General features: G+C 39.1%; 1 protein-coding gene across 8 annotated transcripts in view; it reads left to right on the top strand.

The window, feature by feature from the left end:
• The window catches only part of CCDC57 (coiled-coil domain containing 57), a 35,351-nt gene that overhangs the window by 17,173 nt on the left and 4,333 nt on the right, over positions 1-13,845 (top strand). For 6 of the 8 annotated variants that reach the window (XM_057405365.1, XM_057405362.1, XM_057405364.1 and 3 more), the window contains 4 exons: positions 2,211-2,439; positions 3,082-3,218; positions 10,490-10,612; positions 10,967-11,120. In XM_057405365.1, the coding sequence (XP_057261348.1) occupies positions 2,211-2,439; positions 3,082-3,218; positions 10,490-10,612; positions 10,967-11,120 (643 nt within the window). The remainder of the gene's footprint in view (positions 1-2,210; positions 2,440-3,081; positions 3,219-10,489; positions 10,613-10,966; positions 11,121-13,845) is intronic. The other 2 variants (XM_057405366.1, XM_057405368.1) reach the window with 2 other exon arrangements.

Genomic DNA, 13,845 nt, shown 5'->3' on the forward strand with positions numbered 1-13,845 from the left:
TTTACTGAACATAGAAGGAGATCTGTTCGTTCCTGCTGTCAAATTATAGTTAGCAAATCAGTGTGTGGCAGTGTAGACAACATAGATTTATGTTTTCTTTTTGGCCCCTTCCAGAACTAGGTGAAAATTTAATCTTATACCATCTATTCTTTTCTGTTGCTGTAAACATTTTATGAATGACTGTCGAAGATGCATTCTTATTTTCTTCACATTTCTTTAAGTGGGGATATAGCCTTAAAAGAAAAGTAGGGAGTGGCTTTGCGTTGGAGACGGTAAGATAGGAATGGAACATTCTCTATGACAGAGATTAATCCTTTGCTAAACTGTAATTCAGTGCTCAGGGCCAGATATGAGAACATTTTTTCAGGCAGCAGTGTGCATCTCGTGTGTGAAATGCTGAATCACGTGTGCTTTATATATACAGGCATGTAGTAAATAGCAGATGTGCAGACCAAAACTCGAAATGAACAAAATGCTGGAATTGTAGTTAATGCTGTCTTCACTGATGCTGAGCTGTCATTTCCTGTATTTCTGCTGACTGCTTTATTTCTTCTTCCTTGGTACATAGCAAGCCTTCTTAGGCATAGACTGGCAACTGGAAACAGTTCTGTTACAAACAATTGGCAAAACTTCATCAGAATTCCTTACTGCATATTAGAAGTGCTTATCTCTTAATATTTTTCTATACTGTCTCTGTGCTGCTTCCATTTACCATTTATTAATTACATGCTCTTAAGGCCATGGTGAATTACATGCAAAAATATCCCTAGCTTGGGGAGTTTAGAATCTGTTGAGCAATAGTGGTAGCTAAAAATGGGGGAGCAGATATGGAGTCAATATGAAGAGCTATAATGATAGGGTTTTTTTCTCATTTAATATAACAGAGGTTCTGGGACCATAATATCAAAATTACTATAGAGCTAAAAAGTAGCTAAAGAAGAGGAAAGTTTATGTGGAAACTAGTAAAATAGGCATGTAGATTATTACATGCATGTGATTTTTTTCTTCTCTTCCTTTTGTATCAACTCTGAGGAGCGTTTTTCCTCTCACCATTTTTTAGTACCAGCTTTTCTGTGTTTTCTCTCTTTTGTATTGTAGAGTTTTACTCTGGGCATGGAGCTAAAGGTAGAAAGATTTCTGAGTTCAACTCCTAACTCTACAGTGTACAACCTCTCACCTGAAAAAAAAATCTTCTGTGTAATGCTGCTGAATGTTTTTAAGAAAAATTCAGGAAAAATAGAAGCTTAAGCAAATGGTATTCCTCCCACAGCTCTGTGATGTGCTTTTGCATCTTGGTACAGTGAAGATGGTACATGGTATGACAACCAGTGGTACTGTTAATTGGTCACTGCCTTGACCTCTTTTTATGTTGAGTTTCAGTGTGTTAATTTAACAGTTCATATGATGAGAGTCGAATGTAATAATTTGTGTCTGCTTTGGTGTAAATTGCTGTATGTACACCAAAGTGGTGTTCTTTTTTTCTTTCACCTTGGTACCTTCATGTTTTTATATTCTAGTCCTGCAGTAATTTCTCCACCTTTCTGCCACATAGTGTTTGTGTACCTGTATGCTTTCCATGAGTGTTCTAAAGGGCTTCCTCTTTTCTGGTAAAACTATCCAAAGAAATAAGAGAATGGGAGTTGCATGACCCACTAAGGCAATGGTGATTGGGTCTTTTGGGTAAATATTTTATCATAATATATATCTGCACATAAACACAATTAAATTTGCAGAGACAAACCATTTTTAGAATCTGTACTTTTTACTCTTCAGCCTTTCTCTCAAAAAATAATGTTTTAGGTTGTATTTACCTCATGTGTGTATGCATGCAATGCTTATACAGAGAAGGGTTTGTGATAGTTTGCCATCTGCAGTAAAGTGCCTTTTCCACATTTTATTGTAAAATTAACTGCTCTCTAGTTTACTCTTATACAGTGTTTATCCTATGTATATTACTTTACACTTACAGTTAACAACATCTGTGGGAACATCCCAGGCTGTTACCGTGTTTTGCCCTATATTGCTAAGAGTGGGTTTCATTTGCCCTCTATTGTGAAGAAAATTCTGAAAACGGACCCTCAAAAATGCCTATAGATTTCAACTTTACACTTTTTCTTCAACTGGCTTCTAGTGTGTGCTTGTAGAAATTTCTAAACCTACGGACTTCAGTATCAAAATATTCATTATAAACACTATCTGTCTTTTTCCAGGGGCCAAAAGCCGAAGTTATTGAACAAAAGATGGTAGATCTTGAGCAACAGTTTCCTGACATAGGTCCTGGTGTCGGTCTTTGGTATGGTGTCAGCGGCACTCTACAAGGAGTGCAAAATAAACTGCAGGAAGCAGCAAGACAAATTTCTATTCTGAGTGAGGAGAAGCAGCAGCTGATTGAAATAGGAAATGGACTCAGGGCAGAACTCAGAACAGTATTAAAGGAAGGTAAATTTATTCTACAGAAGAGTGCAAGCTTATGTACTTAGAATAAAACCTGGGAATCAGTTCATCCTTTGAGCTTTAATATGAAGACAAAGTGCTGGACCTGACCGATTCTTGATCGGTATAATTTCTGTGAGACTGTGGTGCTAATTGTTGCAAGAAGGACCATTCTGTGATAGGAGGTACTAGCACAGAACAATAAGAGCCTGTAGGCAGTAACTTTTGCTGATGAGCATCTTAGATGAAGGACTCCCTGGTGCTCAGATGTCAGTGTGGGAAATAGAAATTGAATTAAGACTTCTTTCAAGGGCAGAAAAGAAGTAGTTTATCCCTTGGAATAAAAACTAATGCTTTATGAAAGTGGAAAAGAAAGTAGAATAAGCTTACTATAGAGTAAACTTGAATCAAGAGTATACATAATGTAAGAAGATTTCACTGTGGACATTTAAGTTCCATTCAACCATTGCTCTGGCAAAGAAGCAAAGGAGAAAAACACAAGGCCCATTTCTGTATAGCATTGATTCCGTCTGCAATGAGAAGGCGTGTATTGTGTTTCACTGATATCCACTATAAACATTGGCTGGGAATGTAATATTGATGACAACAACAGAGAATGTCTTCCTTAGTATTTTCTCTCCTTTATAGGACTTTTGCATCCTGTTAGCTCTAAGCGCTGCACAGTTTGTGTTGTATCTGGTAGCCTTTTTCCAAGAGAGCTTGTCAAAAGAATGCAGTGTCAGCTATCAGCTTTAAAGCATCTACAGCACAGGCTTACAACACAGGTAATAATATGCTCTTTAAATCTAGTGATAATGAGCAGTTAAGCCAGTTGTAATTCCATGAATAGAACTTTCCTTAAAATTCTGTATTTAAATATCTTTTACTGACTTTAGCTCAGAGTTTCCTTTGGTACCTTAGAAGATTTCATAGAATCATAGAATATCCTGAGCTGGAAGGGACCCATGGTGATCTGTTAGTCCTGGCTCCACACAGGGCAACCTAGAATTTAAAACTTGTATCTAAGAGGATTGTCCAAATGCTTCTTGAACATTGACAGGTTTGGGATCGTGACCAGTCCTTGGGGACCTTGTTCTAGTGCTTGACACACTTCTCAAGGAAGAACTTGGGACTAATATGCAGCCTGCATGAAGCTTTAAGCCATTCCCTTGCATCCCAGCACAGACACCAGAAGGAAGAGATCAGCACCTCCCTCTCTGCTCCCCCTCATGATGAGGTTGTAGACAGCAATGAGGTATTCCTCAGTCTTCTTTTTTCCAAGCTGAGCAAGCCAAGTATCCTCAGCTGCTCCTTATAAATCTTACCTTCTAGTCCTTTCACTACCTTTGTTCCCCTCCTTTGGACACATTCTAATATTTCTATGTACTCCTCATATTGTGGAGTTCAAAACTGCACACAGTACTCAAAGGGAGGCCACACTGATGCTAGGTATAGCAGGACAATCTCTCCTTTGACCAGGCTGTACTGTGCCCATTGCACCCCAAGATATGGTTGGCCTTTTTGGCCACCAGGGTACACCATTGACTCATACTGAGTTTACCATCAACCAGAACCCTCAGATCCCTTTCTGCAGGGCTGCTTTCCAGCCTCTTGTCTCCCAGTGTATACAGACATCCAGGATTACACTGGTAATTCCAGGTGCAGAATTCAGCATTTCCTCTTCTTAAATTTCATATAGCTGGTGATTGCCGAGTGCTCCAGTCTATCGAGATCTCTCTGTAAGGTCTCTCTATCTTGAAGGGAATCAGCAAGTCCTCCTAGTTTAGTACCATTGGCAAACTTGCTTAGTGTGCACTCGATTCCTGTGTTCAGGTTATTGATAAAAACATTGAAGAGAACTGGCTCTAAAATTGAGCCCTGGGAAACACCATTGGTGACTGGTTGCTAGGCAGATGCTATCTCATTTACTTAAAGGGTTATAGTTGGGACTCCAAAATTAACTTTTTTAAACATGATTTTCATCCAAGGAATTTCAGAAACACTTGGTTAATGCAGCATAAATGCAATCCTGAATTACAAGTATTAGTTTCATAAAGCTTAGCTTTAAATAAGTAAGGTAACCATTTGAAGGATTTGTAGTGGGTTCTAAGATAAACTTGAAATTGATTAATCAGCACATTTTTAAATGTCCACAGTGGTGGGATTTTAAAGCACCCTTGTCCACATTATTGTAATAGCACATTTTCCATCTATGAAAGCAGGCTATGTAATTAACCGCTCTCTTATCTTTTGTAATTAGAATACAACTTTTTAATGGATAAATTGCAGCTTTCATCAGAGAGACAAATGGATAAATCATTGCTCCCTTAGTAGTTAGTGGCAGATTTCCCAGTAACTTCAATAATCAGGATTTCACTATGTACTTTACTTACTTGATCAGCTGATTTGTTCCTGTGAGGATTGAGTCAAAGCAGCTGATTGTTGTAGTTTTGAGAGCAGTAAAGAATGTTCTTTCAGAAAAAGTGAGGTTGTTGCTCCAATGTATGAAACTCCAGTAGAATTACTAACCAAGTTCAGCTGGGGAAATACTTCCTCTGGGAACATCTCTGGGCAGCTTGTTCCAGTGTTTGATCACCCTCCCAGTAAAGAAGGTTAGAGTTTGGTTTTTTGGTTTGGGTTTGGTGGTTGTTTTTGGTTTTTCTCCCCTTATCCTTAAACAGTGTCCTGTACTTGAGCTTCTGCCCATTGCCTCTTGGTCTTCCACTGTACATCACTAAGAAAAGTCTGCCTTAGTCATCTTTACTTCCTCCCACCATCTGCATCAAGTGCTTATACATGTTGAAAAGATCACTCCTGCCCTCTCTCTTCTGGAGGCTAAAGAAGGCCAGCTTCCCTATCCTCTCCTAGTATGTCAGATGCTCCAATTCACTGCTCATCTTTGTGGCTCTTTGTTGGACTTGCTCCTGTATCTCTATGTCTGGTACTGGGGAGCCCAAAAGTGAACACAGTACTCTAAATGTGGTTGCACCAGTGCTTGGTAGAAGGAAGTAATCACCTCCCTTGGCCTGCTGGCAGTGCTTTTCCTGACGCAGCCCAGGATGCTGTTGGCCAGAAGCCTCACAAATGCATTGCTGCATCATGTTCAACTTGTAGTCTACCAGGTTTCCTGTGTTTCTCCTGAGCCACTTTCCAAGAAGTCAGCCTATTAGATTGAAGCTGCAATCTCCTCTGCCTTTGGGGAAAACTCAGCTGAATTAAAGCTTATTTCCTCTGGACAATCCTGTTTGTTTTTAATCTTTCTTTATGCAGTCTTATTTCTCTTAACTGAAATCAAGCACAGATTGAGAGCCTTTTTGTGAATTACTCATCCAGGAATGTATAGGAGATTGAAGTTTCATGTTTCTCTTTTTACATACTAAGATATCTGTGATAATATGAAACTACACAGGAGATAATCCTATCATGTCAGGTTGCACTAAGAAATCGCAACTGTCAGTCACTTGAAGATTTTGCCATCAGAACCCATTTGAAAAACATCTTAAGCATTTTTACATCTAGACACATTCTAAAAAAATAAGAAAGAATAACTACATACTTGTTTCGAGCATGCCATCCTGTTGTTTGGTTTGGGCTTTTTTTGAGCCTGAAATTATCACTGATTTCTGTAGATGTTATCTGGTTGTCTTAAGTGTATTACAAAGAATATGAGCCACCTGGCCTGACAGTTTGAATTACAAAAGTGGGTTTCATAAAAGACCCAGTGGAAGTAAGTTCTAATGAATATTTGATTTTTCTTACAGTTAAAAATGGTGTTAAAGAAAAAAAAATATATTAACCTCTCTAGTTGCTTAGAATAAATGCTTTTAATTAGGTAAATTAAGATTAAGGAACTCAGATGGTGCTAATTTAACCAGCTGCATGTCTGGAATGACACACTTTCAGTTTGCAGTTCAGCTCTGCTGAAAATAAATGTTTGGTATTTTTTCCTGTGGATTAACATGGTGCTGCAGATTAGCCATGAGGGCTCTTAGCTGCACTAATGACACAAACTTCTGGGTCAGATTCTAGATTTTAGAAAATAGTGCAGAAAGTTGAAATGCAGAGGTCATCCAGCAATTAAATTTGAGAGCAAGTGCTCTCAAGGTCAAGTTCAGTGTTCTGCTCTTAGGTCTTTAGGCAGACAGTTATCCAGCTTCTGCACAAGATTGCTATTCTCTTGGATAATGAAGAGTAGTAAAAACAGGTGATGCCTGTTTGAATATGAAAAGGCTCTCCAAGCATCCAAAGTATGCAGCAGCATTTCAGCCGGGAAAGGCATATTATTTTGGGAAGAAAATTGGTGCATGTTTCTTGGCTAAGGTGAATCTATCAGATAGAATCTATGGCAACATTATGGAATATGTTCTAAGGAAACCTGGCAGGGAAGAACTCTTTTGAGTTTGAGATCCTACCACAGGTGCTTGAATTTCTCTTAGCTTCTTCCTGGCAGAAGACAACCAACAGGAAGGGCACTCCTGTTTGATAGAGAAAGGTTGCCTGAAGTCCAAAATGCTATGCTGTCAGAGCTAGTTAGAACCAAATTTGAGCATATTGCTTAAGTGAAAATAAGCCCCTGTTCTTCTTTACTGCCCGTTAGTCAGTGAAGAAGTTTTAAAGGTTGTGGTGTGAGCAAACATTGTAAACCATCCAGCAGACAGCGATGAACTGAGAATGCCATCTGCTGTACCCTTACAGAGCTAATGGAGACTTATTCATAGATAGTCTAAGATAACAGAAACTCAAGACTGTAATAGGTCAGTCAGATAAGTGCAGTGCAAGCTGGATAATCTGGTATATTTTACCCAATTTACCTAATCAAATTCTTTTTAAATCAAAAGTGTTATGGAAGGCTTCAAAGATGCTAGTCCGTAAATATCATAGTGAAAGCCATCTGGCTTCCAAGACTGGGAATGCTCAAAGCATATGAGCTCTGTGAGAACAGATCTGGGAATGCAGCACTATTTTGCAACTCTTTTTTGACCATCTGAGGACCTGATCAAGAGCTATCACAGCAGCACTGTTACAATAAGTATTAGCATCTTGTAGCGTGAGGAAGGGGTCCTTAGAGGAAAGGATCAGGGCGCATTAAATAAATGCCGTTTGCTGGCAGATCAGTGGTATGTATTATGGGACAGTAGTATTGGCTACTTCTGGAGCAGCAGATCTTAAGGCTCTTGCAAAATTCCAAAGTGAAAAAGTCAGCTCCAGTCCTAGACAACAGTCCTGAGCATATGATTCTGATCTCCCTTTTTCAGGGATTCAGAAGGAAATAGGTGGGGCAGCTGTTAGTGTGCTGGAAGCCTGGAAAGTGGTCTGCCAACAGGTGGATTTACTGTGGAATGCCTCAGTGTGCTTGTGGATGTGTAATTTGTTCAGGATGCTTGTGAACATTTTACTAATTTAAAGTCACAAGCTTGGTATCCTTGTTTACTTGAACTTTCAGTTCACTAAACTCTTTCTTAAGCTATTAAACACTTAACACTGGGAGTAAATTTTTCAAAGATTAGGGTCCAGCAAAGCGTTTGAGTAGACTTTTTGTAGCCTGCTTGTTTCATCTGTGCACTGCTTGGATTGAGTCTGAAAACGATTAGCTAAATGCTTATGCAAATCATATGTAAAAATGATTTCCAGATGTGGGCAAAATTGCCACAATTCAAAACCCTCTTTTTTTTTTGGTTGGTTTCTAGGTTTTTTGTTTGCTTTTTTTTTGGGGGGGGGGGGTGTTAATAATTTTTGTTTCATTTTCCACCTCTTTAATTTTTCTTTATTTCCCAAGTCATCTTAGAATTTAGATGACTTTTAAATTGAGACAAATAAATATTCATTGCCCATCCATCCCAGTCTTGCCTTATTTTTAATGAGCTAAGTACTGTGTCTGCTGTTTTTTTGACATAGTGTGTCTCTCATGTTCTTTTTAAAATCATTGAAGATTGTTCTTGCTTTTGTAAGAATAAATAGATTCTAAAAATGCAATGTGTCCATGGCTCTTGCAGAGGTAGCATTTGACTGTTGAGTTTCCAGATGGTGTGCTAAACTCCAGGAGTAGAATTCCAGCCTCTTCAGCTCATGGGTTGTTTGGAAGTCATGGTTGAAGTGGCTATAATTGAGGATCTTTCCAGCTCTGGAACCTTTGGTATTATCTCTGTTTCTGCTGGAACTTGTCCAGACTATAAAGGGTAGCCCTTTTTATATCCAAGCTGTTCATCTTCAGTATTCTCATTCCAGGCTGCTCTTTACCTACAAGATACCTGCTGAGGTTTCAGCTCCTGCTCTGAAGCTGAGATCCAGGTTGAGCTTCCAAACATCGTTTTCGGTGTTTTTCCTTCTAGGTAATCACACTTACTAGCCAAGCTATGTTTGCTCTTATGTTCAACGTCATCATCCTTACCAAAACCAGAATTTATTACTGTCATACCTTCAGGAATTTCAGTGTCAGTTACTTTGTATGATGGGCTCCAGTTTTCTGCTTCTCTTTAGTTTGAAATATATATCAAAAGACTGATGTTTATTTTCATCTCCTTTGACAAGGCTGAAGGAGATCTTAAACCTCTTGTAAAATTCCAAATCTTACTTTAATTGCTTCATAGAATGATAGAATAGAATCATAGAATAGTTAGGGTTGGTAAGGACCTTAAGATCGTGCAGTTCCACTCCTCCCTGCCAAGGGCAGGGACACCTCCCACTAAACCATATCTCCCAAGGCCTCATCCAACCTGGTCTTGAACACTGCCAGGGATGGAGCATTCACAGCCTCCCTGGACAACCCATTCCAGTGCCTCACCACCCTAACAGGAAATAATTTCCTCCTTATATCCAATCTAAATTTCCCCTGTTTAAGTTTTAACCCGTTACCCCTTGTCCTGTCACTACAGTCCCTAATGAAGAGTCCCTCCCCCACATCCCTATAGGCCCCCTTCAGGTACTGGAAGGCTGCTATGAGGTCTCCATGCAGCCTTCTTTTCTTCAGGCTGAACAGCCCCAGCTTTCTCAGCCTGTCTTCATATGGGAGGTGCTCCAGTCCCCTGATCATCCTCGTGGCCTCCTCTGGACTTGTTCCAACAGTTCCATGGCCTTTTTGTGTTGAGGACACCAAAACTGCACACAGTAATCCAGGTGAGGTCTCACGAGAGCAGAGTAGAGGGGCAGGATCGCCTCCTTGGACCTGCTGGTCACACTCCTTTTCATGTAGCCCAGGGTACGGTGGTTTCTGGGCTGCAAGCGCACACTGCAGCCGGCTCATGTTCATTTTCTCATTGACCAGCACCCCCAAGTCCTTCTCCGCAGGGCTGCTCTGAATCTCTTCTCTGCCCAACCTGTAGCTGGGCCTGGGATTGCTCCAACCCAGGTGTAGGACCTTGCATTTGGCATGGTGTGGTTGGCATCAGCCCACCTCACAAGTGTGTCGAGGTCCCTCTGGATGGCATTCCTTCCCTCCAGCGTATCAACCGAACCAGACAGCTTGGTGTCATCGGCAAACTTGCTGAGGGCACACTCAATCCCACTGTCCATGTCAACGACGAAGATGTTGAACAAGACCAGTCCCAGTACTGATCCCTGAGGGACACCATGTTGAAAGTTGGTGAATTAGGGTATTTTGCTTGCTTACAAGTTTCTTTTCCATAGCTGATTTATATTATTTATGGGGTTTTTAGGACTTCCTTTGGAGTTTTCATCTGTATTTTAATCACTGGAAAAGACAAAAAGGGGAAGTGACCCTCAGTCACAAAAGGAAGAGTGACAATGTAAACTTGAGTAACAAGCAGGATGACCGTGACAGCAGCAAGAAATGTAGATTTTTAACAGATCTAGTAAGAGGTTTATTAGGAAGGTAGTTTGGCCATGTTAATCTAAATGGAAAATAATTCTGTTTAATATTATTTGATTATTTTATTTATTATATAAATAATATATATATTATTTATATATAAAAATATATATAAAATATTATTTTTTATATGACTGATTATTTTAAATCTAGCAGTGTAACAGTAAACTGAGCTATAGATGTATTATTTTTAGAGACCATGGATTGTCTTGATGTACTATTTCATATTAGGAGCTGCCGTATGCAAAGCAACAGCATCCCTCAAGGATATCTTCTCTAATTGTCTGCTCTCGCTTAAAGGATGAAGAAGCTCCAAGCGGATGTGGGGAAAAGATGACATTACCATCCACTGAGGTACAGTGTAGTTTTATCATCAGTGTAATTTGCCTTCAGTTGGAATTTTCAATTGCATTTGTTCAGCAGTCATCTCCTGGAAGACTTAAAAATATATGCTTTTTTTTTTTAATTATGCATTGTTCCTGTAGAAAATAGTATTTGTTAACACTTACTAAACGTGGGTTTCTCAGTCACTTTCATGATGTTGTAATTAATCTTCTTGTACGAACTTTCAAAATTAAAAATAATAATTTTCTTTTGACTTGCCTCTTGCTGAAACTTTCTATCTTCCCAAGACCAAGATGCCAATTTTCACATGTATTTGACATGAAAAGTATGCATCTCTGTAAGAGTGTGTTTGAATTTGAACAGGTTCAACTAGATTTGTCCATTGAAAATCATGGGCCAAAGCAACAAAAGGCAGATACATTCTTAAAGATTGTTCAAAGTCAGCCACCCAGGCAGAGTCCTAGTCAAGCCCTGCAGGTCCAGCTTTCTTCATCTAGAGCACATAATTTCTGTCAAGGTATGTGGCAAACTTTAGAAAAGGGATCAAGCCCCTCTGTTCGCAGTCCCTAGAACAGTCACCAACCTAAGCATGTTTTATAAAGTAATTAACAGTACTTGACTCTTCCAGAATAATGGAAGTACGGTAGCAGATTCTGCCACCTTCCACAAAATTTTTACATGACTCCTACTGTTGTTACAGTCCTGTAATCAGAATCTGAAGATCTAATGAGTTTACTTGAAGTGAATTTTACAGTTGCAAGCAGTAGTAAGAATTAAGAGGAACACATATGTATCTCTCAATGGTTTTAATGCCATTGTTGCAAATACTTCACCCCTTTTATTAAATACTCCTGGAAAATGCAAATATTCTTCTGTTTTGATAAAGTCTAAAACTTATCTGGGGCAGATATGAAAGCATCTGTCTGAGAACTGCACGCTTTGTATGTTGCCAAGTGACTGATGGATCAAATTGTAATTTGGCAAATCCTTGCTCAATCATTATTTTTGTGTCATGTTAATAGCTACAACACTGCTTAGTATGCTAAGACCCAAAGGCCAAAGGTGAGATCGTGGGCATAATGTGGTATATGCTGTGGACACACAGTGAGCTAGGCATTGTTATTCACTAGAATTGTATAGTCCAATAGGGAATTTTAGCAGAAGTGCCACTTGTAAGGTATGTGCAGTAAACTGTAGCTTTTTCACAGGCAAATGGAAAGGAAACTTTTTATTGGTAGTCATTATCTTAAGTAGTGTATTGCAGGTGACTGTCATGTCTCCCAAACTTTTGGCATGTTCATGAAGTAATTCATCATCAGCAAAACTTTGGAAAACTCCTGTGGATGGGACAAAAAGTAATGGCCTTAAATTATAATACTGGAAAAACTTAAAGGATGGCTAATAATGAAGTGTTCCCCAGAAGTATTGTGGACTCTTTCTTATTAAAGGTCTTTATAAACAGATGGATAAACATTTCTCCAGAATGTTCCAAGTACAGGTGACTTTCATTTTTTCATAAGAGACGCAGCATTCAGTAAGTTGTTTCTTACAGTGCTGTGGGGCATGTGTGAATTGTTTAGGGTTTTTTGTTTTGATATTTTTTATCATCATCATTATTCCTGAGATCTGATGGCAGCTTTGGGGTTATATGTCAGCCATTTAATAACTTTCAAATGAGCTTCATATTAATAGTGACCTGTTAACATAACATAGATACTCAAGTGCCATTAACCAGCGTGCAGGAGCAAGGATACAACCAGTGGGTTAAGGGAAGTGATTTGTTCCCTTCTATTCAGTACTTGTGAGCCACATCTGGAGTACTGTGTCCCATTTTGGACTCCGGCACAAAGGACTGATGAACTAGGGTTTAGTGAAGAGTGTCTAAGATGGCTACAGTGCTGAAACACATGTTACTTGAGAAAAGCTGGGTTATTCAGTGTGAAAAAGAAAGAGACAGTGGGTGGCCCGATTGCTGCTTTTTAACTACCCAGTGAGGGATTTTGGAGACAACAAAGCTAGACTCTGAGATGGACAGTGAAAAGAGGCAAGGGACGCAAGTGTGCCAAGATGCATTCTGAGCAGGGAGTCATAAGCACTGTGACATTTCACCCAGAGGTTCTTTCCAACCTACATTGAATCTAGTTTTAAACCAGTGTATGGATGCAATGAACCATCTTTAGCAGCATACAAGAAAAAAATATTTAACAGCTCTTTCAAAATGAAGAATGGATTATAAGTGTATTTATTCACAGCAGCAGTTCATTGCAGGGGCAAAGTAACGTGCATTGACAGACCTGTAGGACTGGAATGGACGTAGTGCTGGCAGTCATGATTCATGTGCTTTTCTGTGGGACTGTAATAGGAAGAGTATTTCAGGTCAGGCCTATATTGACAGGATAAGCAAAAGGATGTCTTTGAAACATTACTGATAGTGTCATGCAGTTTCATGCTGCTGGTAAGTGATGCAACACCACTGGCAGCCTTACAAGGACATCAGTTTCTTAATGTCTAGAAATTTCCAGCCACCATTGCAAAACATACTGTAGATATTTGGGGATCTAGAGAATGGCAAAGTGAAAAGATAATACTGCCAACATGAAACAAGTGAAACATCAATAAGGGGGGATATTTTCCTGAGAACAACCTGAATTTGATCTCTGCATCCAGATTTACCCTAAGAATACTAGAGTGGTGCTTCTCGGTCAAACATACAGGCCCTGAAATACTGCATTGCAGGAATAGCACTTTTAAAAAGTCTTTTATGTTGCTTAGCTTTCTCCTCTAGGAAACCATCCAAATGGTATCCGTAATTCTACTAGACTGAATTCTGCATTTTAGAAACAAGATTGTGAAAGCAAAATCTTTTTTGGAAGAATCTCACCTCAGAATATAAGATTTTTTCAAGGATTTCTGCTTCTGATTTTTATCAAAGGCTTGCCTTATTTTTCATGCCTGAGCTATGGAAAAAGATTAAAATATTTCCTTTTTGAAACCACTCACTTGAATTTAATACATTTATCAAAACCATGGTTACTGTGCGTATAACTGTCATTAAGATGGAGTGACTTGGTATTGGACTTCCAGATACAAGGGACACGCACATAGACTTGAAAGCTCAGTAACAAAAAAGTGTTTTGCAACAAGTTAGTTTGCTTATTCAAACATTTTTTACAAGTTCAACTCTACAAATCTGTCACACCAGTAGTTGTGGTTTATGGGCATTTCTGGTGAAACAGAAACAA

This window comes from Pezoporus wallicus, unplaced genomic scaffold (assembly GCF_028554395.1).
Source record: "Pezoporus wallicus isolate ANWC-B61680 ecotype Strahan unplaced genomic scaffold, APGP_CSIRO_Pwel_v1 contig_7750, whole genome shotgun sequence".
NCBI classification, from domain to species: Eukaryota; Metazoa; Chordata; class Aves; order Psittaciformes; family Psittacidae; genus Pezoporus; species Pezoporus wallicus.